This window comes from Mesoplodon mirus (assembly GCF_964341445.2).
Source record: "Mesoplodon mirus genome assembly, chromosome: 4".
NCBI lineage: Eukaryota > Metazoa > Chordata > Mammalia > Artiodactyla > Ziphiidae > Mesoplodon > Mesoplodon mirus.
Window position 1 is genome coordinate 175457602 of NC_138979.1, and position 27542 is coordinate 175485143.

A 27542-nucleotide genomic window follows, 5' to 3' on the forward strand; every position below is an offset into this window, starting at 1 on the left:
TTAATAATAAAACATAAAAATAAAGGAAGAAAAGCTGGTTGTCAATTCAGAGAGGCAGGATGGGTGCTGGAGAGAGCTTTGATGTTCGGCAGCCCTGGGCTTGAATAATAACTGTACTAGTTGTTTAATTGAGAAAACTAGGGCGAGCTCTTTAATAAAAGTGAAGTGTAGCTTCACTTTTATTTTCTATGAAGTGGAAAGCACAGTAGCTTTCTTGCAAGGCTGAGGCAGGGGTTGAGGAGAACATATGTATAAACAGCTTAGCACGGTGCTGGCACAGAGAAGGTACAGCATCCCTTGCTGAAGCGCTGGACCGTCTGGCGAGGCCCTGGCCAGAAGTCACACTGTCTTAAGTGGCCAAGTCAACATGGACAAGAGCTGAGGGAGCTGTGCACTTCAGCAGGAGAGAAGATGAAACGGAGGCGGATTTCTGTCCTAAAGGCACGCCAAACTGCAGGCCTCAGGAAATAAACCCAGGCTTCTGAAGTGACCAACACCTTGCCAAACGTACACTCAGGAGAACGCCACCCACCCTTGGCTCACAGCAGGAGAAGCGTTCTCAGCCTGCGGGGACCGCTCTCTGGCCTAAGGCTCCATTCGGCGACCGGCCCAGAGGGTGGTGCTCCTTCAAGCAAGAGTGAAGAGGAGGGACGGGTCGCAGAGAACAGGAAGCGAGGTCTCGTCTCCGTGTGGCCCTGTTACTGCCCGTGTCTTCTTCTGCGCCCCCTTGTCCCACCGCTCTGGAGGCCTGTGCCAGCCCCTGGGTGGGGCTCTTGGGGGTGGCGAGCAGTGGGACGCCCTGGGAGGGTGAGCACAGGTCCCTCACAGCTGAGCACACTTAGAAACACGGGCGCCTGAGCCCGGAAGTCAGTGAGGACCTTCTCCAGCTGGAAAGCAACCGCCCCCTGCCAGCATGCTTTCGGCTCAGTTTTCACGTCTTTTATTAAGCAGGGCTGCTTCTCACCCACTTGTGCATGCGTTTCTATACTCTTCTAAAACCCCGCGTGACCCGACTTGAGGCTATTGGGCCCCCGAGCCGCCCTTATCTGGAGAACTGCGGGGTGTGCTGTCCCCGTCAAGACACTGCCCTCCCCTCTTCTGCTTTATTCTACTGCCAGGGTCACGCCCTCCCCGACCGTACTGGGGAGGATGTCTAAATTTGCACACTGGTGAGGGCTACGGGAGAAACAGTTATTTATATCCCAGAGAAAATAGAGTTAAAAAAACAAACAGGAAACTCCTTAGTAAGGGGCTGCTGGACTGCCAGCCCCTCCCCCCACCTCGAGGCTTTGGGAGTAGCTGGAGGCAGCGGTTCCGTGGACCCACCCCCACCCCCACCCCCAGCCAGACTCTGCGCCCGGAGCCAGGGTCCCCCCCCTGCCTGGCCCTGAAGGATCCTTCAGGGAGCCGAGCAAGTACGGACACAGCCCAGGCATTTGGTTAAGTGTTTTTAAAAAGCTTTCCAATTCTGCTATTTTTTCTTCTCCTCACATGCAATGCTCTTGGTTGCTAAGTGGGAAGAAATGTGGGGAGGTGGGAGAGGTGTGGAGAACTGAGAGAAAACTGGCAACGGGAAAGCTGATGGATTTATTTTCTCACTTCTAAAGGGGGTACAGACAAAGGGATGTGCTCCAGTAGGAAGCAGCCAGCTCGGGGAGTATCGCCTGTAGCTGGGCTCACGGCAAAGACCCTCCCTCAAATCCTGCTGCGTCTCGGAGTGGGGACTTTGCGGGATATAAATATGGACATTTCCTCTTTCTGCCTACAGACTTAGAAGAGCAGAATTTTTAAAAAAAATTAAAATGATCTTTATCTCCAGAACATACCCACAAAAGGGAAGAGGCCAGTTTCACGATTAGCTTTTCACCAAGAGGAAGATGGGCCCCGTGGGCCTGGTAACGTGCCACAGGCTACGGTTAGGAAGGGGACTCTCGTGTAATTCTTGTGGCTCGGGCTCTGCAAGGGTGGGGGCTCCCGGCCAGGCTCCCCCATCTTCTAGCCACACCGCCCACGGGGCTTGTGGTCTCAACTCTGGCTCATATCAACTCATCAGGACCCATCACCTCAACAAGGCCCAGATTTTGAATATGTATTTTTTTTAATGGCAGAAACTTGTCAAACAAGATCTCACACGGAACCCCACCAGCACCCTGATGCGTCCCTAACCCCACCCCACCTTTCCTCCAGCCCCGCAGCGACTCACCAGCCCACCTGCCCGCCTCCTGCTGGGCTGGACTGGGTGGGCCACACCCTTGAACACATTTACAATTTGACTTATACATTTTTAGGCTCCTGACTCTTAAGAGAAGAATGTGGGCTGTCCATACATCTTGTTGCGAACTCGAAAAATATTCTGAGTGTTTGAGCAGTTGTTTGAATTCACCTGAATTGTGAGGTCTCTTTTCATTAAATCACTTCCTTCACAGGTCAGGGCACACTTCGTAATCTAGACACATGCTGGGAAACACTGCTCAAGACTTGAAGATGGTGTTTCTCGGGGACATGCTGGGAGTTGACTAGTGGACCTTCCCCAGATTATCTGCCTCTGCAGGGTGGGCGCCTTTGACTGACTCCGACTGGCTGGGCCCTTTCACATCCCTGTGGGGCAGAGTTGGCCAGTAGAAAACCTATGAATTTTGTCTGGTCGAGATACAATCAATGTCCACCCCGTAGAAAAGATAACCCCAAACAATGTATTTCATTGTTCTATAGAATATTATTGTTTTTATATTTATTTGCAAATTCATTTCAGCAAATCTGTTTTTCAAATTCTTCTTTGAATGGGTCTTAACATTTTACTGCTTCCCTCATTAGTTAAGGAGGTACGTAAAATCTTTCATATGTGCTAATCTTTTACGTTTTATATGTGCTAATCTTTTATATTTGTTTGAGTCATGATTTTAACTTTTTGAAAATGACACTTTATCATGTCAAATCAATTTCTACTCTCCTTAGTAGCATGTGGCCTGTTGTCTATGCAGGTCTTTTTAAAATATTACTGTGAGAACCCCATCTGGAATATATAATTGACTAGTCTATCCATAAATCACCAGAAAGATAAAGACTCGTCAAAGGGAATTACATAAATGGCTGGCTGAGAGAAATCAGATGGAGACCAACTGGAAGCGAGCCTAGAGGGCCACCGTGGCAACAAAAGCATAAGAAGCCCACGATTTGGAGATTTCATCAGACACTAAGAGAAAACCTGCTTAAAAATGCGATGTGTGAGGCTCCACTGCTCTTACCTGTGGCTCCCGGGGGCCTAGGGGTGCACAGGGGTGGAGAATTTGTTCTGCTAAATGCCAATCGGGGATGGACTGAGAGGCAGGGGCTATGCAAAAACCACGCACAACAGGTGTCGCCGCTGGCCTCTTACCTGGGATTGGTAAGATTGTAGCAGGATTTCCAAATCTGTAGCATGTGCTTACAAGTGAGCAGCGCCTCATCCGGGCCCCGGCACAGCGACTCCAACTTCACTTTGGAAAACAGTAGTCTGTGGGGGGAAGATAAAGGGAGAAAAGAACACAGCTCAAGCCAGAGTCCCCACCAGAACACAACAAAGTAGCCAGAAGCTCTGTACTCATTCTAGAAGGCTGGATCCGAGGGAAGCAGTGGCAGGAGGGCCGAGGATTCCAGAACTCCCGGCTCAATATCTGCCTTTGCATAAGTCTCACCCCCCAAGGCCAATGCCGGCACAATGCCACCATGTGTGGTCAGGTTAAACGTATCTGGAATGGCTAATTTCATTCAGAACACAGGGATTTTATTAAGACCATGCTTTTTAGAACAAAGCCAATTTATTTGCAAAACTTCAAAAATGCATCAAAAGTGAACCTTGATTTATTTACAAAATTACACAGGAGATGTAATTATCTACATAAATATCTACAAATAACCTTCCACAATGATCTTCATCATGGGAAGGAGATGAAAGCCTGAACCGAGGGCACATAAAAAGGGGGCCTCGGGGCTAAGGCCCTCTCCTCTTTGATCTTCTCCAGCCCTGCTCTGTAGGGGCTAGGACTTCACCAAATCACCCATAGTCACCCACTACCTCTTCCCAATTTTTTTTTTTACCACCGCTGGCTTCACGTTCCACCCAGACCTTCAGGGCACTAAGCTTAGCCCCTTCTCCCTTTCGTGGCCCCTCAGAGCTGCCCCGCCCCCTAAGACTACTTATGTCCCTCTAGACATTTGGTCCCTGGGTTCATCACTACTGTCCTTGTGAAAGCCCCAGCATGAGCCCAGGTACCGTCCTGATGGTCTTGCTGTCCACTCACCTGCCTGGCTCTAAGAAGTCATATAATAAAGATCTCCAAAAATCATTTTCATTCCCAGCTCAAGAAACTACAATGATTCCTTACTGGCTGTAATAATAAGTAAAAATTCCTTATCGAGTCCTTTAAGACAGGGGTACTGGTCCGCGGCCTGTTAGGAACCGGGCTGCACAGCAGGAGGTGAGCAGCGAGTGAGCAAAGCTTCATCCGCCGCCTCCCATCGCTCGCGTTACCGCCTGAACCACCTGCGCTGCCTCCCACGGCCCCCCACCAGTCGGAGAAAAATTGTCTTCCGTGAAACTGGCCCCTGGTGCCAAAAAGGTTGGGGACCACTGCTTTAAGACACTCTGCCCGCTGGCCCACTCCTATGTCACCATCCCATTCGGTGCCATGGATCCCACTGGGCCCTTTACTCCTACCAATGTAATTCACTGGCCAAAGGCTATGTTTTTATCATAACTAAGAATATATGCCACGTTCTCAATCTTAATCTCTACTAATCCACATCGCTCCTTAATTCTTCCTAAATCCAGCTAAAACTCCACCTCATCAAATAAGTCTTCCATGGGTACCACTTTCACACCTTTATCTTTACGCTGTGTGTATCATATTAGCTGGTGTTTGTTGTTAATAAAAAGAAGACAAAGACAGGGAGGAACTCCTGTTTTTTCAAGGTCTTCTATGTGCCCCGGCTTGGCACTTTTACAAAACAATATCAGTGTTATCTTTGCAAGGACCCCTCTCAGTAGGGGGTTTTATCTCCCTTCAATAAAAGAACCCCTGGCCTCACTTCCAGGGTGCTTAGAACTGTGCTCTGAGGTCAGTGGGCTTTAAATCAGCACTTGCTCACGGACTATTTTCTCTATAAACCGCAGAAGGTAAAGAAATATGTTTCTAGTGATTTAAGTTAGACTTATAGGAGAGTTCCTCACTACTCGTTTGAAGGCAGGCACTTCAGAGGAGGAAAGTCCGCCCCCTGCCCCGGGAGAGGTGGAATGAGGCTGGTCCTAACAGTCACCACCCAAGCTCAGGATGGGTTAGCACCAACCACTCCCTCCAAATGGAACACAGGATGCCCAAGGGGGCGCTGGAGGTTCCCAGAGAGGTCAAGGCTGCAGCCTTCTCAAGCCTGGGTCTGCAGAAGCCTAGGACGATGGAATACCAGGCCAGGTAATGAGACGGATGGAGGCCCTGATCTACCAGCAGGTGGGCGTAAAGAGTGAGGCCAGGTGTGAGAACAGGGCTTGGCTTCTGCTCAAAAACACCTCAAGAAGTGGAAATTCCCTGAGGTCTTTCCAGAACTGCCTGCAAGGAATGGCAGCCACTCAGGCTGTCTTGAGGGGTTTTTAAGGAGCCGGAAGCCAACTCCTGCTGATGTCTTCATGAGTCCAGAAGGTGGTGGGAGTACTTCTCCACCAGAATCTCCCACATGACATGGGTCCAGTTGACAGGGGTCAACTGGAACATGTGTTACAAAGGAAGGAGGAGCTGCCGAACGGTCACCTGCCAGCATTTGGTGGAGACCTACTTGGAGGCCAGAGACCCTCGTGGATGGGGTCTGGGTGCCAAGCAATTCTGGCCAGGGGAGACCCCACCGAGACCAGGGTGTTCTCTAGAGGCACACCGAGTCCTCTGGCTGAGTCAAGCTCGGAGCTCGCCAGCCCACGGAGGGCCACGGAGTCGTGGGGAAGGTTTCCTGGCCTGGCAGGCAGCGCTGCGGCTCTAAGAGCAATTATCCATGATTCCTCTAACTGTACCAAAGTACAAAACACCAGAGCTCGTCTCTAAGCCACAGCTTGGGGGAACAGTTCTGTGTGCAAGGCTTCTTGGCTGGAAAAAGAACTTCTAATTAACATGAAATAACAGCTTTCAAACACTTGACTCAGGATATGGAGTTGAAAGGTGTGGGCTGGATTTCAGAGAACCAGACAGGAAGAACAATAGTAGAATTGCTGAGCCCAAATGGTGGGAAAGGTACTTGGAAGTGAAGCAAGAGGGGCAGCGTGAAGGAGAGGCTGACGGAGAAGAGGGGCTGAGAGCACAGGCTGGGGAGAAAAAGCAAAGCCTCTCGGCCACTGTCGGATGTGTCCAGCGCGATGGGCAGAAAGTTCCAGGAGCCTTTAGCTCTGACATGTTCTTGCATGCAAAGGAGAAGCAGGAGATTGGAGGCCTCAGAGACTGTGCTCCTTCTCACCATTCCCCAGACCTCGGCTGGTTTATAAGGCAGAGAACAATGCCGAAAACAGAACAAGGGACTTGTCAACATGTTTGCCGAGCCCTGCTCACGCATTTCAAGATTGTTCGAGAACATCTGGCTGGGTGCATGTTACACTGGCACAGACGTGAAGAGTACACAAACAACGATAAGCGTTAATGTGCTGCGTTTGATGTCCAAAGATATTGCAGGTTCCATCTACTGAGGAAACCCTGAGGCAAAAAACTTGGGACCAACCAGCACTGACTGCATTTCAATCTGTGGAACTGACAACCTGATAGAGAGGGCAAAGGGATGGCCGGGCTGAGATCATTTGCCGGCCACATCACCCAGGACCCACCACAAATTAAGTGAGATGTTCCTCTTAAATATAGTAAGGCATCACATGCTGGGAAAATGGTCTATTCCTGTTCCCTATTCCTGGCTCAAAGTCCATTAATCTAATTAAAAGAAATTTTGCCCAGAGACTCATTGAATACTTACAGGATATTAATGAAGAATAGAACCTCGCTAAAATACCAATCGAACAATGTTCCTGTTAGTCCAAATCTAGCATCACGTGCAGTGCCTTTTATGATCTGGCTCCTGCCCACATGCTCAGCCTCTGTCTGCCCTCTGCCCACCAGGTACATCCCCCATTCTAGCCACGATCAACTTCCTCCACATGTCACTCTCCTTCATGCCCCTGGGTCTTTGCACATGCTGTTCCTTCTGCCTGGAATGCCTTTTCCATCTGCTTCTGCTTTTTTTTTTTTTTTGTGGTACGTGGGCCTCTCACTGTTGTGGCCTCTCCCGTTGCGGAGCACAGGCTCCGGACGCGCAGGCTCAGCGGCCATGGCTCACGGGCCCAGCCGCTCTGTGGCATGTGGGATCTTCCGGGACCAGGGCACGAACCCGTGTCCCCTGCATCGGCAGGCGGACCCCCAACCACCGTGCCACCAGGGAAGCCCCGCTTCTGCTTTTTAAGCCTCTACTTATCTTTTGAGATTCAGGTCAAAGAGCCTCCCCAACTCCCAACCGCTGAAGCCAGCCTTAAGTAATAGGAGCTAAAACTCCCAAATGGAAATGCAATTCCAGAAGATACAAGAGCTCTCAATTGTGGAATAATAAGCTATAAGCCAGGAGGCTTCTGCTTTCAAGACGGGTGAAATAATAAAAACAGCAGCAGCTGCCAGACACTGTAAATATGTAATCAGTGATCTCTACAACAACTCTCCAAGTTAGGCTGAGAGCTAAGGAATCTGCCCAAGTTCACGTTGGCAGTCGCTGTTAGAACAGAAATGTAAACCCAAACCCATTTGACTCCAAAGAGCCAAACAAGAAACAGAGGAGAAGGACTTGAAATGTTCTAGCCACACTACTGACACGAATGAAGATGTGTAGCATTTTCTAATCCATTGTTAAATATTTAAAACCCTAAAATGTGCAAAGATCTGTGTTAGATACTGTGTGGAATAAAAGTGGCATAGGGCTTGCCTGGTGGCGCAGTGGTTGGGAGTCTGCCTGCCGATGCAGGGGACATGGGTTCGTGCCCCGGTCTGAGAGGATCCCATGTGCTGCGGAGCGGCTGGGCCCGTGAGCCATGGCTGCTGAGCCTGCGCGTCCGGAGCCTGTGCTCCGCAATGGGAGAGGCCGCAGCAGTGAGAGGCCCGCGTACTGCAAAAAAAAAAAAAAAAAAAAAAAAAGTGGCATAAAATACAGCCCCTTGCCCTCAGAGGAGTTACAGTCCAATCAGCAGGAAAGACTTGCCACGAATATTAGGCAGGATTTCTGGCTCAGGGACAGATTTAGGCCCTGAAATTTGGGTAGGGCTGCAGGAAGAGTGGAGTTTGGGCTCCTGGGGTATTGTTCCTAGGATACATCATACATGGTTCTTTAAAAAATGATCACATTTGCCTGTGCTTTTTGTGACTTGCCTCTTTCACTCAAAAGTCAGGCACATATAAAATTCTAGACACTTGAAGGATGCAGTTAATCAAGGCTTTACTTTTCATTAAAACTAACAGAAACAATACTTTACCCCATTTTGGGGATTTTTTGAGAATCCCAAGATAACTCTTGAAATAACTGTCTGGCTTAGTGTAGAGCTTAGAAAGAAGATACAGGCCCCTGGTGAAGCTCTGGGGCCATGTGGCCTGGTGACTTTTCACTGGGCACCCTGGAGAATGTACCAGGGCCAGGTTTAATGTCTAATCCTCATCCCCGGGAAGACTTTCCTCACTCCCTGGAAACTGCCCCCAAGCACTAGGCTCCCCCTCTAGCACATCTCTCTGGTTTAGCTTCACCCCGGGCCCCACCCCCATGAGACACAGACTCAACAGGATTCCTCGAGCTTTTGCCACGTGCCCTCCCATCTTCCTGCCTGTGCTCACGGTGCTCCCTCCACCTGCCAAGAAGTCCCTTCCCCAGTGCCCCTCCCACTCTACCTGTGCAAGCCCCACCATCTGACATCTCCTATGACTCACCCCCTGCCCCCCAGGCAGCATCTAGCTCCTTCCTCATCTATCTGTATAAAATAATTTTTGTAATCTGTTTACTCACCCCATAATTTATACAGCTGACTACCTACATGTCAGTGTGCCTGATAATGAACTTGAATTTGTTCATCCTTTTGTCAATCATTAAAAAAAGGCCTATTATGCCCTTGAGGCCACAAAGGGGAATAAGACATGGTATCTTTCCCCACCAAAGCTCACAGTCTAGTGTTACATATACATATGTGATGAACACAAACAGACATATGGACAAGGTTCTCTGGCAGCACAAAAGGAAGCAGACAGGGTCTGCCTGGGGGGTCATGCAAGACAGCGGAGAAGTAGGACTTTCACAGTTAGGGTGGGAGGCGTCCTGGGGAGGGGCCTTCCAGGCAGGCCGATGGACCATCTCGACAAAGGCAGGAGCGTCCTGTGCACTCAAGGAATGGTGTCTGGAGTCTGGGATATAAGGCTGGGCCCAAGAAGAAGCTAAAAGGGTAGATATTGCTAAATTCTGAAATCTGATATGTCTCACTAAGCTTTCTGATGAAGAACTGTCCATGAAAATAAATTAGGAAAGTTTAGAGAAATTCTAAAGTAATAATTCCCTTCACTCTTATTTGGCAGTATAAACAGTGCACTCACTAAGTCCATCAAGGAGAAAACACGCATATTAATAAACAAAACCCTCACTAATTAGCAGATCCGTAAATGCTGTATTCAAGGCAACTGATTCAGAAAGAGCATCACGGGAAACTTGAACGTTTGGTATTTTGTGCTGATCTGTGTTTGTGTGCTCTTGGGCTCAGCATGCCAGGGACCTGTCTTTGTTTATCTGCTGAATGTAGGCTGGGATGCAAAACAGCTGTGCAGAAAACGCATGTGGTATTTGCCCACGTGGGGCAGTGGCCACAGGGTACTTGGATACCGCCCACATCTCTCACTTCCCGGGAGCCTGACCTGAGAGCTGGAGTGGGGCGGGCTGCCAAACACCTGAAGGGAAGTGTCACCACTCTGTCACCAGGTAGAAGTGACAGTACATCAGGCAGGGGTGGGGAGGAGGTAGGTATGATGAAATGAAATTTTAAATTGAGAAGATGGCTTGGCAGCCACAGATCAGATGGTGAGAGAAATTGAAAGAGATGTGCCCCAAGCACGTGGTGATGAGCAGGGGCGGTGGAAATCTGAAGCCAGATGAGTCAGCTGGGAACAAAGTCAGACAGGACCGAGCGGCAGCCGGTCACGGAGAGGATGTTCTAAACACCTCTAACCCACCCCTCAGAGGGGGACGAGGGGCTGCTTTCAGGTTTCAATGTGGCTTTCGTGAAGGAAATCCATCTCAGTTCCTCGTGACCAGCATTTCTCGTGTCCTGCTGGTCTTGGAGCCCTTGCTCTCCTGGCCGGGTTTCCAAAGCAGCCCAATCCCAGGAGGTGGTGTTCTCTGCAGAAAGCAGCCTCTGATCCGGGGCTGAGTCACTGTCACTGGAGGTCAATGCCACGACTGGCCTGCGAGCTGCCTGGCCTGACGCAGCTCCACAGGCCCAGTCACCACCAGGCGAGCCTGTGATGGTGGGGTTGCAGCTGCGTAGGCCCCAGAGCTGAGGCCTCCAGCCCCCTAAGGACCCTCTGATGACAGCTGGAAGGGATGGGGGAGGGGGGTATGGAACCAGTCATGTGACTGCTCCCATTAGATATCCAACACTGCTTGGGGGGGGGTCTCCCTAATGGTGACTGTTCAGTAAATGTCACCTGAATGAATGATCTGTCTACTCAACTATTACACGGGAAATACACAATTTCTTTGATCATCTGGCTCACCTAATTGCTGTACTGACGTGCTGTTCATCGACTCATTAGAAAAAATATAGATTTTTCCAATTAACCCAACCCTGGAAAAGGCCTTGAGAGGTCCTATAATGCTTTACTGCTCAAGAGCGTGGTCGGGACAAGCAGCCTCCGCATCCCCTGGGAGCATGTGAGAAACGCAGAAAGTACACACCCCTCTAGACCCAATGGATCAGAATCTTCATGTAACAAGAGTCCTAGGTGATTTGTGCAAACTTAAGTTCAAAAAGCACCACTCTACTTCATAACTCTCCATCTGAGCCTTCAAATGGTCTGATTAAAAAAAAAAAAAAAAAGACATCCAAGGAAAAGAGTTCCCATAGTCCCTACACTTAGGCAATTCTACCTGTGTTTATTTCATTCCAATAAGGATTTTGAGGGTATTTTATTCTTAAATTCAGTGGCAATTCTGATCAACCACCTACATTAAGCTCACAAATGAAGGCTACCCCCACCTGTGGTCTTGAACCTTCCTTTCCTTCTGGAGAGATTCTCTGGATGGCTTCCTGGTGGATGTGCTATAACCCTGTCCAGGTCCTTCCCGAGCATCTCCAGTGAGGGGCAGTGTACTAAGCCAGGGGCACCATTCACATTGTCACCCACATAAAGGGCACGTCCTGAGTCTGCAAAGCACTGGATAATCATCCACTGCCCGTGGGGGTCCTCTTCAGGGCTGGAAAGCTCAAACGTCTTCCAGAACCAAGCAAGTAAACAGGAGCTGAGCTCAGGATCTCAGGGAGTGTTTGGAGTCATGCCTGCCTAGCCTGAAGATAATCAAATCCAGACATCTTTGAAATGTGCATTGACCTCCTGGAATTCTAAGAGATGTCTGCTCCCAGGCTGCCAGACAGAAACCCTTCGTCTACAAGTTTTAAAGGGATCAGATCTGAGTGCCTGGTTTCCTTTACAAAACCCCCAAGTGCACGCTGACTCCTGCTGGCTTTGCTAACAGGACCACCAAAATGGGGTTTGGAGGGCATGGCTCTTGCTATGAGTGCATCTTCTCCAGGAACGAAGCCCTGCCGAGCGACTGGCACAGGTGACTCATTGGCAAACTTCTGTCTGGGAGTTTTGACCACTGAGGAAGTTCTCGAAATCTGACCACTTTCAGGGCCCCTGGTTGCCGTGGAAGGAGACGCCGCACAGGGTGCTGGCAGGTCTGGGGGGACATTCAGCACAGCTCCCGGTCGCCATGAGCCTGACCCCAGCTCAGGCTCCCAGATCTGCTGGTTCCTGGAACATCGACACCACGCTTGTTCAGCAAAAGGAAGCATCAGGGTCAGACACCTTGCTCTGCAGGGCTTAGCAGCCCCTCATCCTGGCCTGGGAGGCTGCTCGGAGTGACGGTGCTGGGGACGGTCCTGCCGTCGCTTCTCGGTGGCCTGATTCCGCCTCCTCCTCATGACCCGCAGGGACTCCTGCTCCATCCCGTATCAGTTACACTCTGCTTCTCATTTCAGTCAAAGTGTCAACAATCTGGAATACTCCCCCATCCTCCTCACGATATTTTTAGAACAAACAAACAACTGACATATTTAGCTGAAATAAATCACCCCAAGAAACCCCGGTTTGGCTCATTTTTCGCTCCCACCTCAGCTATTAATCTCAACTCCCATTAGCGTCCTGGAACCAGCACCTAAGCTGGAAACGACCAGGACAGGCTGACCTGAGAACATGGGTGGAATCACGCTGCCCAGACTTGGGAGACCTCCTCCCATGCCTGAGTGTGACGTTTTCATGAAGGTAGCCCTTTCGTTCAGTGCTATCCACAAAGCAGCAGTCGGGACGGTTTCCTGAGCGCGGTCTGAGCGGGTGGAACCAGGGGCTGACGGGGTGCAGGGCAGCAGGAGGCCAAGAACCTGCCCACCGGCTCTGGTGAGCGATTCGGTGAGCAAGTGCCTTGGGCCCGGTGAGCCCTCTGCTATACAAACGTGTAAACAGGAAACATTTGAAAACAAGTTCTCCATTGAACTATCCCGGCTCTAAAAAGAAATACTCTATTCTGTCTGAACCACAAAGCCATTGGTCGTCTGTAAAATCCTGAGGGGGTGAACCAAGAGCAGATCTACTGACAGGCCGCTCCCCAAAAGCCATCTCTGCAGGATTTATTTCTGACTCAGCTGCCACGGGCTGGATCTCCCCCACATTCCCACGTCTGAGGATGGGAGCTCAAGAAGAAAAGATGCACTGGGGGGCCTTTTCAGGGATAAAGGCAGATGCCAAAGAGTGGGCACCCTACAATCACCTAGACCTAGAAGGAAGAGGGCTCAGCCCGATGAGACACGGACTCTAAGGGAGCCATGAAGTTCTGTAATTTAGAAATGGCAGCCTCCACTCAAAGACAAGAAGGGTGCCAGAAAGGAAGAGAGCAGCAGGGTGCTGCGAAGCTGGCCAGCTCTGTGGGGCCAGAGGTGGATCAGGCGTCTCGCTGGGATCACAGGCCAGATGGAGCCATGGGTCCTTGCACAGAACCTGCTCCCATGAATCCTGGCCTGTTTCATCCATGTTCTCTCTTTACCTTCTCTGTGTTCTCACGTAGCACCTCAAGAGGTTTGGTACACCCTTGGCAGAAAGCGGGCTCTCTAACCCTTAACTGGACGGGTGTTTAAAGGCGAGCAAGTCTGACCATCTGCAGGTGGGTGATGCATTCCCCACCAGCTGCTTTCGGCTCAGGATCCCACAAGAATGTTAGGAGATAAATTTGAAGATTCTTTTCTTGCTCTCCTTTAGCTCTCAGGTGTTTTTGTTTTGTTTGTCATTAACTTAAAATGCAAAGACCACTACAAATGAACTGGCATTCAACTGGACTTGTTCTATCGGAGGTTTTCTCACAGTTGGCTGGGTACCTAGCAGGAGTTGTAATATGAGCCCTGAAATAAGCAGACATCATCATTTTATCACTTAGCGGAACTCGGCAGAGTGAAAGCGGAAACAGACACTAGATAAAACACTGGTAAATGTGCTTAGCTATGAACTAAGGCCTCTAGGCTGCTCAGCTGGGTCATCAGTGTACAGATGCGTAGTAATGTTTGCAGCAAGCTAAGCTCTGGGTTAGGGGCTGGGGATCCAGAGATCTCCAGGAAACACCCCGCATGAATTCTGAAGATGATACTTCATACTTTGAATGGTGGGACAAGATATCTAGGAGAACTTGAGACATTGTAAATGAGAGCACTGAAATAAATAAACCTTCTGCATGCCACCATCAGGGATGGCTGGCTCTGGGGTGACTGCCCTGGCCTGGCTTCTCCCAGCAGGCCTTCAGACAAGCTCTCTTCCCAGGCGTACAGGGAGACAGGTGTGCAGAACTGGAACCCTGTATCCACTAAGTACTCTACTTTGTCTCTATGATGACTACTCTGGGAACCTCATCTAAGAGTAATCATACAGTATTTGTCCTTTTGTGGATGGCTTGTTTCTCTAGCATAACACCCTCAAGGTTCATCTATGTTGCAGCATGTCAGAATTTCCTTCTTTCTTTCTTTTTTTCTTTTTTTTTTAAGAATTTCCTTCTTTTTTAAAAGCTGAATAACATTCTGTTTTATGTATGGACCAGATTTTGCTTATCCATTCATCCACCCATGGACACTTGGGTGATTTCTACCTTTTGGATATTATGAATACTGCTATTATGAACATGAGTGTACAACCTCTGTTCGAATTCCTTCCTTCAATTCTATTGAGTATTTACCCAGAAGTGGAATTGCTGGATCATATAGTAATCTATTTTTATTATTTTGAGGAACAGCCATGCTATTTTGCAAAGCAGCTGCACCATTATACATTCCCACCAGCAGAGCACAAGGGTTCCGGCTTCGCCACATCCTCTCCAGCACCTGTTAGTATCTGGGGGTTTTTTTTGCTTATTTTTTTAAAATAATAGTCATCCTAATGGTATCTCATTGTGGTTTTGATTTGCCTTTCCCTAATGATTGGTGATGCTAAGAATATTTTCATGTGCTTACTGGCCATTTGAATATCTACTTTGTAGAAATGTCTATTTAAGTCCTTTGTCCACTTTTTATTCAAGTTCTTTTGCTGTTGTTGTTGTGGAAAGTTGATTTTAAAAAGCTACTGCACCACTGAATCCACTCCACTTTGGTCTGTGGTGTCGTTTAGGCTGTCACCCACTCTCCTTTGCCCAAAGATCCCCTCCCCAGCTTGTATCTGAGGAATAGGCATCCCTGGGTTGGTTACCTTGCACTCATCCCTCCCAGACATCCTTCAGGTTTCCAGTGAATCATTTCTCTAGTTTAATAAGATAAACAGCCTCTCTCCTTGTGGTCCAACTTTCTATCAAATGCAAATTTAATAGGCATGTTCATTACTCCATCACTCAGCTCAGACGTAAAAATAGCCCATAACACCTGGCCTCTCAGTAATCACTACATCAAAACATTACTCAATATGATATTTCAACTTAAACTGAGTTTCTCTGAGACTATGTGTGTTAAGTGAGACAGACTGAGAAAAAGGTACAATCTTACTTGCCAAGTAATGTTTTTTTTAAACCAGGTATATATACTCTGCTCAAGAAAAGAATGATCCTCATCAAGTTTTCTGGTTTATTGAAGAGATTAACAGAGGATATAGGATAAAAATCCTGTTCATCTGGATTGTTAGCTTGAAGAGAGCATAAATTGCCTTTCTCTTGTCCATGGCGGCATGCCCAACACCTCACATGGCAACTGGAATGTGGGAAGAACACAATGCTTCGAAGGCACAGAGCACAGAGGCCAAGGCCAGGCTGCCTGGGTTCAAAGCATGACTCTGCCACTTACTAGGTACACAACTAGACAAATCACTAAACCTCCTTATGCCTTAGTTTCCTTATCTGTAAAATGGGGATGATAATACTACCAACCTTTGATGGTCTCATGATGATTAAATTAGTTTAAAATATGTGAAGTGCTGATAGGAGTTGCCTGTCACAAAGCAGTGCATAAATGCTAGTGGTTATTATTGCTAAATGAGTGAACAAATGGATGAATGAATGAACGTTATATATGTTCATTTCTTTCCATACAGTTAGTTCCTGTTGATGTGAAAAGCAGCACGATTGTCTGAAAAAATCTGTTTCCACGGGTACGAGAATAGAAGACCACATACAGAAGAAGAGATTGTTTTCCAATCTGGTGACTTGAGGATTTGTTTCAATATCTGATATATCAAAGTCATGGATCAGAAAACACCATAATGATCCCACTTGTATTTTTATCTTTGGGAGGATTCAAAATTTACTTTTTGTGCTTTGTGGTAACATTTGATGGTTTCTTAAGTGTGTTGTTGATTTGATGACCTCTCTGAGAGCCGGAGAATAAGTGCCTGTATGTGTTCTGCTTAAGTAGGAAAGAGTAAAGTTCAAATCAACTAAAAATCTGTAATTAGGAAAGTTGTACAACCACAATTTGTCTAAGGGCAAGAAACTACACCCTGGTGTGGCTGCCCTTAGCAGCCATTGGAAGCCTTGCTGAATTAGAATAAAATATCTCAGTTACACTAAAGTTCTCAAATGTGCCACCATTGGTATGATACTATCTGGTATATTTTCCAAAGACAAAACTGACAAAAACTGTCAGTTCTCATTGCGATATTTTATCTAAAAATGAATAATCCCATGGCAGAAACACCAAGTCTGTGAGGGCCTGACCAAGCCCCTGGTCACACTGTCTTTAGGAGAAACAATTGCTCCCAACGTTACCTGGCATCTACTTCTACATTCTTGGACCAATGAGGAAAATTATTAAGTAAAATACATTAATCAATTAGGAAATTTTTGCAAAGCTCTATTTTAAAAGAAGAACGATCGAGGCTCTTATACCAAGTACAAGAGATAGCGAATCTATCAGAATCTGTGAACACTGTTCAATATAAAAATGTGTACTTTGTTAAATTTTATTTTGGAAAAAACTTACAGTGTGTTAGAGACATTTAATACATAATCAGCAAATACTAATCTTTCATCCTTTTGTTTAGGCATTTAATAGTTAAAGGGTTTAAATAAACAAGTTTTCAACAGAAGAAAAAGGCAGTATTAGAGGAACAAAAAAGACAAGACACATACAGAAATGGCAGACATACATTCAACCATCATTAATTATATTAAATGTGAATGGACCAAACACTTGACACAAAAGGTAGAACTTATCAGACTAAACAAAAAAAGCAAGATCCAATGATATGCCAGCTATAGGAGAAGACATACTGGAAGAAATAATGGCTGAGAATTTTCTAGAAATGATAAACAATACAAACAAGACAAATCCACAGTTTTAAAAAGTCCAGAGCAGGATCTACTCTTAGCTGTATCACAGTGAAAATGCCAAGCATCAGCAAGAATGGCAATGAAAGCAGCCAGAGAGAAAAGACAGATGACATTAAAATGAACTAAAATTAAACCAACGGTTGACTTTTCAACAACGACAAAAGGAGCAAGATCACTGTGCTGTGAGGAAATGTGAGCTTAGAATCATAGATCTAGTTTGAAAATCTCTTTTGAGAGAAAGGCCAAATACAATTTTAGACACAGGTTGAGAAAGTTTGCCAACAACAGACCCTCACTAAAATTTCTAGGGTCATCAGTAAACAACAACAACCAAAATAGAATGTTTCTTTCTCAAATTAGTAAAGGAAAAATATGTAATAAAAACATAATTATTTAAAAGAAGGTAGGAAAGGAGAGGATAAGATATGAAAAAAGAGCAGGACAAATAGAAAACACAAATGAAGTGGGAGACACTAATACAAATATGTCACTATTTACAATAAATGGAAGTGAACTAAATGTTCCAGATAGAGTGCCAGCCTGAGTTAAAAAAAAAAAAAAAGCTCTATCTAATGAATACAAGAGTGCATGTAAAATATAAGACTATAAAAAGTTCAAAGAATGGAAAAAGATATTCCAAGCACACACACACACAGTATGTGGGTATACATGTATATGTACACATATACATGGCTATTTGTATGTGCAGGTATGTGTCCATCATACAAAACAGACTTTCAGGCAAAATGAATTATGCAACTACTTACATATTGATAAAAGGTTGAATTTACTAGGAAGACGTAGCGATTCTAAATTTAAATGCACCTGATAGCACAGCTTTTAAAATATATAAAAGCAAAAACTGCTTTAACTATGTGGTAAAACAGGACAGTCTACCCATCAGAGGTAGTTTCAATATACCTCTGCTCAAAAACTGATAGATTCAGTAGAAAAAAAAATCAATAAGAAAAAAAAGATCTGAAATGCACAGTTGAGAGCTCAACGTACAAAATATAAAACAAATTTACCCCCAAATGCAGGAAACATTCTTTTTAAGCACACATGAAATATTTATAAGTAGTGACCACATGCTGGGCCATAAAATAAGTCTCAACAAATTTCAAACTTATATTGATTATAGTCTCTGAACACAATTCAATGAAGTTAAAAGCCCATTGACAAAAGATAAGTTTAAAAAAACCCATAGGGCTTCCCTGGTGGTGCAGCAGTTGAGAGTCTGCCTGCCGACGCAGGGGACTCAGGTTCGTGCCCCGGTCCAGGAAGATCCCACATGCCGCGGAGCGGCTGGGCCCGTGAGCCATGGCCGCTGAGCCTGCGCATCCAGAGCCTGTGCTCCGCAATGGGAGAGGCCACAACAGTGGGAGGCCCGCGTACCGCAAAAAACAAAAAACAAAACAAAACAAAAACCCCCCAAAACTAATAGATCATGATCACGTTGGGCTTATTCCAAGAATGCAAGGTTAATTTAACATTTTAAAATATCAATTAATATGACATTCACAGATTAAAGGAGTAAAATCATATAATCATCTCAATAAATACTGAAAAAACATTTGATAAAATTCAATATCAATTCATGATGAAAAAAAAAACTCTTAGCAAGCCTTCTTGGAAGAAGGAAATTTCCCTAAACTCTTAAATAGAGGTTTAAATAGAAAAGCATGGAATTTTTTTCAGGTAACTAGGAATAAACCTAGTAAACATCAGCAAAATCTTTATAAAGAAAATTATAAAGCTTCATTTAAAAAGTATTTTCTAAAGACCTAAATAATTAGAGATATCTAATTTTCCCCAAACTAGGCTATTAGATTAAATGTAATTCCAATCAAAATCTCAACAGATTTTTTCGGTGGAATGTGAAAAACCAATTTGAAAATTTATATGGAGGCTCAAAGGCCTGAGGGCAGCCAGGATATCCCTGAGGAGCAAGTTACAGAGGTGGACTGACCTCATGTATAATAAAGTTGTAAGAATGACGATAGAGAGGCAATCACACAGAGATGGGCACCCTGAACCAATGGAACCAAGTGGAAAGCTCACAAATAGCTCCTCACACAGATGGACATTTGGTTTAAGACAAAAGTGACCCTGGGGAGAAACTGCAAAAGGAATCTTTTCAATACATGTTGCTGGACAATTGGGTATCCACATGGGAAAAAATTACCCTGGATCCCTTACACCTCACATATATAAAACAGTCAATTCCAGACGGACTCCTAGCTTCAAGGATGAAAGATAACGTGAGAGAGCTTGAGAAGATAACTTAGGAAAGGTCTCTTAAACTAGACAGAGAAGTACTATCCATGGATATGACTGATATATTCAACTAAACTTTAAAATTAAGAACTTCTGTTCATCAAAAGATATCATTAAGAGAAAGGAAAGACAAGACACAGATTGGGAGAAGATTTTGACAACACATATAACCAGCAAAAGCATTTTTAATCATAACATAAAGAAATCTTACAAATTAGTATGAAATGGACAACCAGATTAGAAAAGAAGAAAGACTTCTATATGGCTTCATAAAAGAGAAAAGCTACATGACCAATAAACACATGAAAAAGGTGTTCAACCTCATTAATAATGAGGGCATGCAACTTAAACTCACAGTGTGATACCATTAACCAGCAACCAACAAGTCTGAGGGCACCAAGTGTTGGTGTCTGGAGTTGTGTGGGCCCGTGGGCACTGCTGCTGGAGATGTAAACGGACACAACCGCTATGGAAAACAGTTTGGAATTATTTGGTAAAACTGAAGATACACGCATCCTATGACTCAACAATTCCGCTCCTAGGCGTCTACCTGATGAAATGCTTGCACATGGGCACCAGGAGAACTGTGCAAGGATATTTAGAGCAGCATCGTTCGTGTAACAGCTGAAAACTGAAAACAACCCACATATCCGCTTACGGAAAACTAGAAAAAGAAACCTCGGTATATTTATACAATAAAGTACTATTCGTCAGTATAAATGAATAAATTGCTGTTGTATGCAAGAAGGACGACCCTCAGGAACACAGTGTTAAGCAATGAAAGCGAGTGGTGTAAGGAGATCATTACACATTTTTTTAGAATTCAGGATGGTGGTTAACCTGTGCGGGGAGAGGTCAGGGAATAGGACAGCAGGAGTGCACAGGAAATTCACAGGCAACATTAACGTTCTTTTTTTTAAGTTAAGAAGTGGGTATACATAGGTTAGTTGTATTATTATTTTAAATAGAGTTAATAAATAGTCTTTTGCTTCTACTCAATATTTAATCATTTTAAAGGATTCTAAAATATTACATTTGAAGACACTGTATCAGTAGTAATAATATTAATATGAAGGCCTCTCAATTACTGAGTGATCACCATGTATGAATGCCTTCAATGCACTGACCAGAACAGCTCACTGCCCCTGGGGGAGCCCCTGGTCTCTCCAGGGTTACCCGTCCTTACTGTCACCATGAAGTGATAAAAGATGGTGGTTAAGTATCTTGAATAAGTTTAACGGAGACCAAAAAGCTCCGTAATTCTCTGCATCAGGCTAAGAGGCTAGTGAGATCACTTCTTGGTTCAACAGTCGGACAGGCCTGACCCTAGCAGAGGGAAGAGGCCGAGGGAACATCCACTACATACTCAGTCTGTGGTCGGTTATGGCTGCTGGGACACGAGGGACACGAGGACGAGGACATCCCAGGCTTCCGAGAGTCTGCAGCTCTGCTGGAGACAAGCTTGTCACAAACATACGGATGATGCTACATGGCAGTTGGGACAGGTGCCCACGTAATCCTGTTTAGGTTGGTGTTGCAATGTTTTAGCCAGGTTGGGAGGAAACCATGGGATCCACTGACTATATCTGGCCCCAACTTTTAACAAAGTATTCTTGGGAGGAAGAAGTTTCCCATCACAAAGGAAGAAATACAAATATTTAAAAAGCAAGCAAGTCATCAGAGGCTCTCAGCCTTGCTGCCATATGCTTTGCTTTTTTGAGCTTACAGCTTAACATGAAAATAACAGGCTCGCATTCCCCAAATACCTCTACTGCTGTTCCTTACTTCTACTACTTGAAAAGGCTGTCAGCTGCGGTCACTTGGAGGCATTACCATATTAGCCACCACTGTTTACTGCTTACTGTGCAGTGTGGCTGTTAGTTTAATAAGCCTCCTCTCCTCTCAGATGACACCCCAGGCTGGCAAGAGCCACAGGCTGGAGTCTAACATCTAACATCTAACAAACATCCAATGAAGGTGCTGGGCTTGGGAGGCAGGGGCAGCCACTTTATAAGAGTATTGATGAGAGACACTGAATTCAGTTGCATCAGGCTCTACGCTACTGAGGGGTAAAGGGCCGAGTAGTTTTGAAAGTGCTTTAGCCACTTGACGGTTCCACGGGCTAACCAGCTTTGGACAAAATCCAGAAATGTACTCCGTGTGCATTTTGAGATGTACTCCGTGAGCAAGCGGCAAAGCTCTTTAATTCACTCTGCACAAATAGCTGAACCTACAAGAGAAATCTCTAGTCAGAGGTTTCCTGGATTATAATGAGAATTTTCTCGATGGGGAGAAGAGAAGTGCCCTTTTCACTTGAAGACAAAGAAATGTTTGTAATGGAAATGTGTGAACCAATTTTCCGAGGGGAGTTTGCTGAAACGCACTGATTAAAACCACAGTGAGGTGATGAGGCGGAGAAATAAAGCCAAGGCGGATCCACTTAAACTTTGCATTATTTCTGGAAGTGGAGAGAGCCTGCCTTCCCTTCTCCCCCTGCCCCAGGCCGCCCCCGCCCACTGCTGACCCTGCCACTTAGACAATGAGAACCTGCCAGCCTGCAGGACTGTTTACTGTTTCTGGCCACTGTGTACTGGTTACTAAGCTACTCCACTGAGGATAAATGAGTAGCCCAAAAGACATTGTCCTTCTCAACAAAGCCTAATCAACAGGCCTGGATTCAGGGATTCAGAGGGAAGAGGTGAATAAAGCAGACAGTTCCAGCACAGGGCAGTTTGTAATGACAGTTCTTAGGTTACGAACAAATACTGCTGATTGATTTAAGGAATTCCATTTCCTAGAGAATAAGCCCTAATCCACAAAGAGGTCAGGTATCCAGATCAAAGTTGCCTAAACTAGAGTAATCACCTGGAAGTAATGGGAGTCCTTTATGTAATGTGGGACAAACAAGCTATAAAGCAATGTTTCCCAAATTTCAGTCATTGGAGTTTGTTCAACATAGCTTTTGCCATATCCATGTATATTAATATTTCCCTTTAAATTCACTTTAAAACAACTCATTTAAAAATTCTTAGTCTCCCTCTGAGCACTAATTTCTATGAAATCACACTTTGGTAGGCAGCTGTATTTTCTCTAATGTACATTTAAAAAGGCATAACTATTAAAATAAAAATGTTCATCCACAATGCATTTAAAATCATCTTGTATGTCTCAAAGGTACACACTGGGAAAGAATGGATAAAGTATTTCAACTCAGGTTGACCTGAAGACTATGTTTGTTTCTAAATATCATGAAAAAACAAGAGTAGAGGGGATTCTGTACTATTTACCACCAGGATGTGCATGAAGGGCTTTGATAGTTTGGGAGAAGAAGTAAATTCAATACCTTCTGTATAAGGAAAAACAAGTCCAGTATCACTTACATAAAATTTTCTGGATATTCACTCAGGGCCATGTCAATGATATTCAGAGCATCATGGTAATGCTTTTGTGCTGACAACAGGAGGGCAAGGAGGTGCAGGGAGTTGGCATCATCGCCTTGAAGTTGAAGAGCTTGGCGGACATACCCCAGAGCCTCTGGTATCTGGTTTAAAACAAAACCAGAAAGAATTTTTAAACACACACACACACACACACACACACACACACAGCCACCATTTCAGTATCTGATTCTCTGTAAATATCAGGAGTTGTTTCACCACGTGCCACACTCAGACTTTAAGCCATCTTCATGGCAGCCCCAGGATATTAACCACAAACACGAAAACAGAGGCCCCCTTCAAGCAACAGTATGACTAATGAAGTGATACAAGAGACTGTTTCTCAGTATAACTGCCAATACCAAATCGTTTACTTCTCCCTAAATAATTTCTCTTTTTCCACAAAACTGATTTACTTTCGATTATGCCCTAGATAATTTCACTCTAAATGGAGACACATAACAAACTGCCAGCAGTTTTTATTGGAATGAAACTGACTTAGCTGAACTGTGCTGATTTTTTAAGTAGTACTGAAATTAAACTGCTTGATAAGTTTCAGAACCTTAAACAGAGCTTTCCAAAGGATCAGACACCTGTGAGTCTTTTCAAGTCCCTTTGTCCTGCATCTCCTAGACATCAAGGAACTATGCAAACAAACTAACCAACCCCACACCTTTCCAAACTACAATCCAAAGGAACCCCACCCAAGAAACAAACTGCAATGACACATACAGAGCAGGTGTATCCAAATTTAAGTAGGACCAGATACAACCTTAACCTTCAGAATCCAACAGCTCTTCAAGACTTTCTTCAAAACCATCCAAGCACAAGGGTGGGTAAAATGCATACATAATGGGTATCTGAACACCCGAGATTCTGTGCAGGTTTAACAGTACCTAGGGAGAATTAGAACCTGAAGCTGGATTTCGAAACAGGCTCAAGACTGAAGCATTCTTACACGGTCGCCCCAGGGACTCCTTTCTGTCTCCCCTCCAACTCCGGGCCCTGGCCAGACCTCTTCTCAGCTCTCCTGCTTCTTTCCAAACCCTCAGTAACCTCACTCCTTAGTAGGAAACCGTGACTTCTGTCGTTACCAAATCTATTCGTTTTCCTCTCCGAAATACCATTTTTGATGGATGTAAGTTAAAAATGCTGGTTACAGAGGCTTTCTGTTTTGAGCCATAGAATCACAGCTATCACAGCGGGAAGAGATCATCCGGCCCTACACGTCACTTCACGAAGGCTGCTGCTGCACCCAGAGGGCTCCATCTACTGCTCCCTTCCCCAGGGGGACAGGCTGCTGTGTGAACAGCACTGGTATTCTGGGAGGGTCAAAAGGCAGGCACACTCATGATATCCGTTTTTAGGGATGGCTAGCGTAATCAAGAAAAAACTGATACAGGGTGCAAAGTGAGGTCCTTAAGGGCTAGGCTGACTGGAAGGAATTCGAAGCTGGTTCCTTCATTCAATGAGTATTAGTGAGGGCCTACCACGTGTCAGGCAGTGTCCCTGCTGCCAGGGCAAAGCAGTGATGACAGATGTGGGTTCCTGCCCTCGGGGAACCTAAGGTCTAGTGAGAAAGATACTGAACAAGAGAGCTGGGCAAGAGGAAGGAGACGAGCAGGCTGCTACGGGAAGGGGGCTTCAAGGAGGAGGCGCGCGGAGCTCCTGGAGGAGGAGAGAGGCCGGACGGTCAGTCACCAGCCCACAGCTGTCTCCGCAGCAGCTCGTGATCAGGCCAGCTGTGAGCCACACCGTGCCAGGTGAGGGGACCTTTACAGACGAGCTCTCTTGGTTTCCTTGGTCCCCAGGTCGCCAAGGGGAGCCACTTCTTGGCACCATTCCCTGGCCTCCGGAAAGTCAGATACATGCGGACAGCCCAGGCCTGCCAGGGGGATGGCATGTCTGGGGAACTGACCTTCGATTCACCCTCCAGTCAGCACTTAGGAATGTGCTGGGGTTACCACCAGTGTCTTGCACGTGGTGGGCAGGCAGACATGGGGCCAGAGTCTCCAGAACAGCTGGGAGGGAACGGGAGGGTATGAGAATGGCAAAGGCGCTTCTGGAAGCTACCGCTGGGAAGATGAAGACCAACAAAGCTTGCCCCTCCAGCAAGGAGAATACGGTCGAGTCTCCTATTTCGAGAGGCCACTGTGTGTAATTGTTCCTATCTTCTACATATTTGAAAGGAACTGGTCTCTTTTGTCCATACTCGCTGGCATCTTCCTGTCAATCACCGATACCCTTATGACGACCAGGCCCCACCAGTGACTAAATCCCCACCCTGCAGCTCACCACTGGGCTCTGTTAGCAAGGGACAAAGGCTCTCTGAGGACTCCTCGGTCAGGGTATACACCCTGTGCTGCATCCCCTGTTGCCACCCGACCCCAGGTGGGGCCCTCCAGATTTGCGGATTTAATCTCCAAAAGCAGAGCCTGCCTGCCTTGGGTCTTCACAGCTGATGCTCCAATTGACCGAAACACCAGGGTCTTCGCTGCGAGGAGGCAGCAGGCTCTGAGGAGAGTCCCTGGCTCCAGGGCAGCCTCAGGTGAAGGAAAGCAGGTCAGCTACTTCCTCAAACTGTATCAAGACAGAACAGCCACCAAGGGTGAGAACATTGGAGAACTGACCTGTCTGGAGATGGCAAGCTGCAGAGCCAGGTAGAAAGCGGCTTGGTGATCTGTAGGTGACAGGCTGTGGGCCCTGAAAAAGTATTTGCGGCTATTAGTACATGAGAGAGGCCATTTTTATTTTCCATGTCAAACAAGTATTCCCATTTGTATTTTTATTTATACCAAAGCCCCATATTTTTTTTAAAATTAATTTTTATTGGAGTATAGTTGATTTACAATGTGTTCGTTTCTGCTGTACAGCAAAGTGAATCAGTTATACATATGTCTACCCTTTTTTAGATTCTTTTCTCATATAGGTCATTACGGAGTATCGAGTAGAGTTCCCTGTGCTATACAGTAGGTTCTTATCAATTATTTTACCAAGGCTCCATAGTTAAGTTAACTATTTAATGTTTCATTTAAACTCTTCTCCTCTGTCCACGAACAAATGGCATGCATGTTTCCTCTTGCCACTGTACATGGGAATGACACAGGCGCATGTTTCTGTTTTGTTTAACATCTGAAATGGCAGCCAGTGGGCCTTGACTTTGAGAAGGAGCCTGGGGTTGAAGAAGCCACAGGCCCCGAGGTCTGACCTCCCCAGCAGACACCTCCCTTGGGCTGAGCAGGAGAGGTCCACATGTCACGCTGGGACACGGTGAGGCTGTGAGCATACTTGGCAAGGTGACGGCTGCTTTGGTTAAGTTTTGGCTTGGTCTTAACATTAGTTTATGCAAATTTCTGGATTTCAGAGAAACCATATGAAAATCAAAGGCCCGGCTTTGCTTGTAAAATGAGGTTTTGGTTTTTTGATGAACTATAGAGAGAAGTGGAGGATATTCATTCAGTCTTTTGAAGCTTCTACTAAGTTCCATGCAGTTTAACTAATTACATGCAACCATGACATGTAAGACTTTGTGGCCAGACACCAGACTTAGTCTATCAACTGGCTTTTGACACCAATGGGAAGAGGCTATGCTGGCCTCCTACTTGATGGCAGACACGTCATTCTTGCTTTTATGTGGAAGTCAATTGTATCTTACCACAAGCAACTGGGGGGAACTAGGGGTGGGGGGTGTCCTCTGTCCTTTTTTTAACCTTAAGAGCAAAACTCCCATCCCTGGGGAATCTTCACTAGTAAGTTTGCCTCCAGACACGGCCTTAGGACTCTTCTCACTTTAGTCTAAGAGGCTGAGGCTGAGGATTTGCCTGTGTTGCCCTTTGAGATGTCTTATTTCTAGCAGAGGCCTACTCAGCATGCCCCAGTTTTTATTACTTGACAGGCATTGGCTTTTCCATGAATTTGTACATCAAAGAATATTTTTCTTTGGTGTTCATAAAAAGTGAGATTGGAATGTCATGGTTTCTGTCTCTCCCAATTATTCAGGGAAAATGAATACAAAATGGATTATGAAGAGACTTTGAATTTAGCATTATCTATTTTATCTCATCTTCTTTCACAATTAAACCAGCTTTCTACAACCCTCAAAAAGAATTCCACAGAGCTATAATTTTCTCAGCACAGTCTAGATTTTTTACAAATGAAGTTAAATCAAATCACGGTTGTTTCTACCCAACACCAACCAAGTGAAAAGCTGACAATGGTTTGGTGAACTCAGGGTGTGGATAAGAATAGTTCTGGCCAAAGGCCCTACCTTAGCCTCTTCAAATGATTATTAACTGTTAGCCACAGCACTAAGAAACAAACAGAAGTGCTAGAAATCTTGGCATCACTGGGGTACATTAGGACAACATCGGAAGAATCGTCAACTTGGCTAATAATGAATATCCAACAGCCAAATTTCTAATGAGGCACAACTTAAGCATACACATTTTAAAAAAACCTTATTTCAATAATTTGGCTAATACGTTAAACTGGCCACTTTAGCCTATGAAAGAAAAAAGGAAACATGGAGATGCTCAAAAAAACTAGAAGACGTGCAAGGTGTCCATCTCAGGTAGACTCCTGAAAACGTGCTCCAGTTGTGCAGGCCAACTTCAGCAGCTAGGCTTCCTGTGACAACACCACATTTGTATGCCCACAGGAAATGTGCTTGACGGAAATCATCAAGCAATGCAGGTGAGAGGAAGGACATTAGTGATCTTGAAAACTGCAAGCTTGCTGGACTCTGTACATGAA

The 27542-nt window shown here is 45.7% G+C and overlaps 1 protein-coding gene across 5 annotated transcripts in view; it reads right to left on the reverse strand.

Annotated features, from left to right (window-relative positions):
- Nucleotides 1-27542, reverse strand: part of TTC7B (tetratricopeptide repeat domain 7B) — a 239873-nt gene that overhangs the window by 64167 nt on the left and 148164 nt on the right. For all 5 annotated transcript variants that reach the window (XM_082617199.1, XM_082617197.1, XM_082617195.1 and 2 more), the window contains exons 14-16: nt 25421-25493; nt 22734-22894; nt 3377-3493 (exon numbers count right to left, since the gene is read on the reverse strand). In XM_082617199.1, the coding sequence (XP_082473325.1) occupies nt 3377-3493; nt 22734-22894; nt 25421-25493 (351 nt within the window). The remainder of the gene's footprint in view (nt 1-3376; nt 3494-22733; nt 22895-25420; nt 25494-27542) is intronic.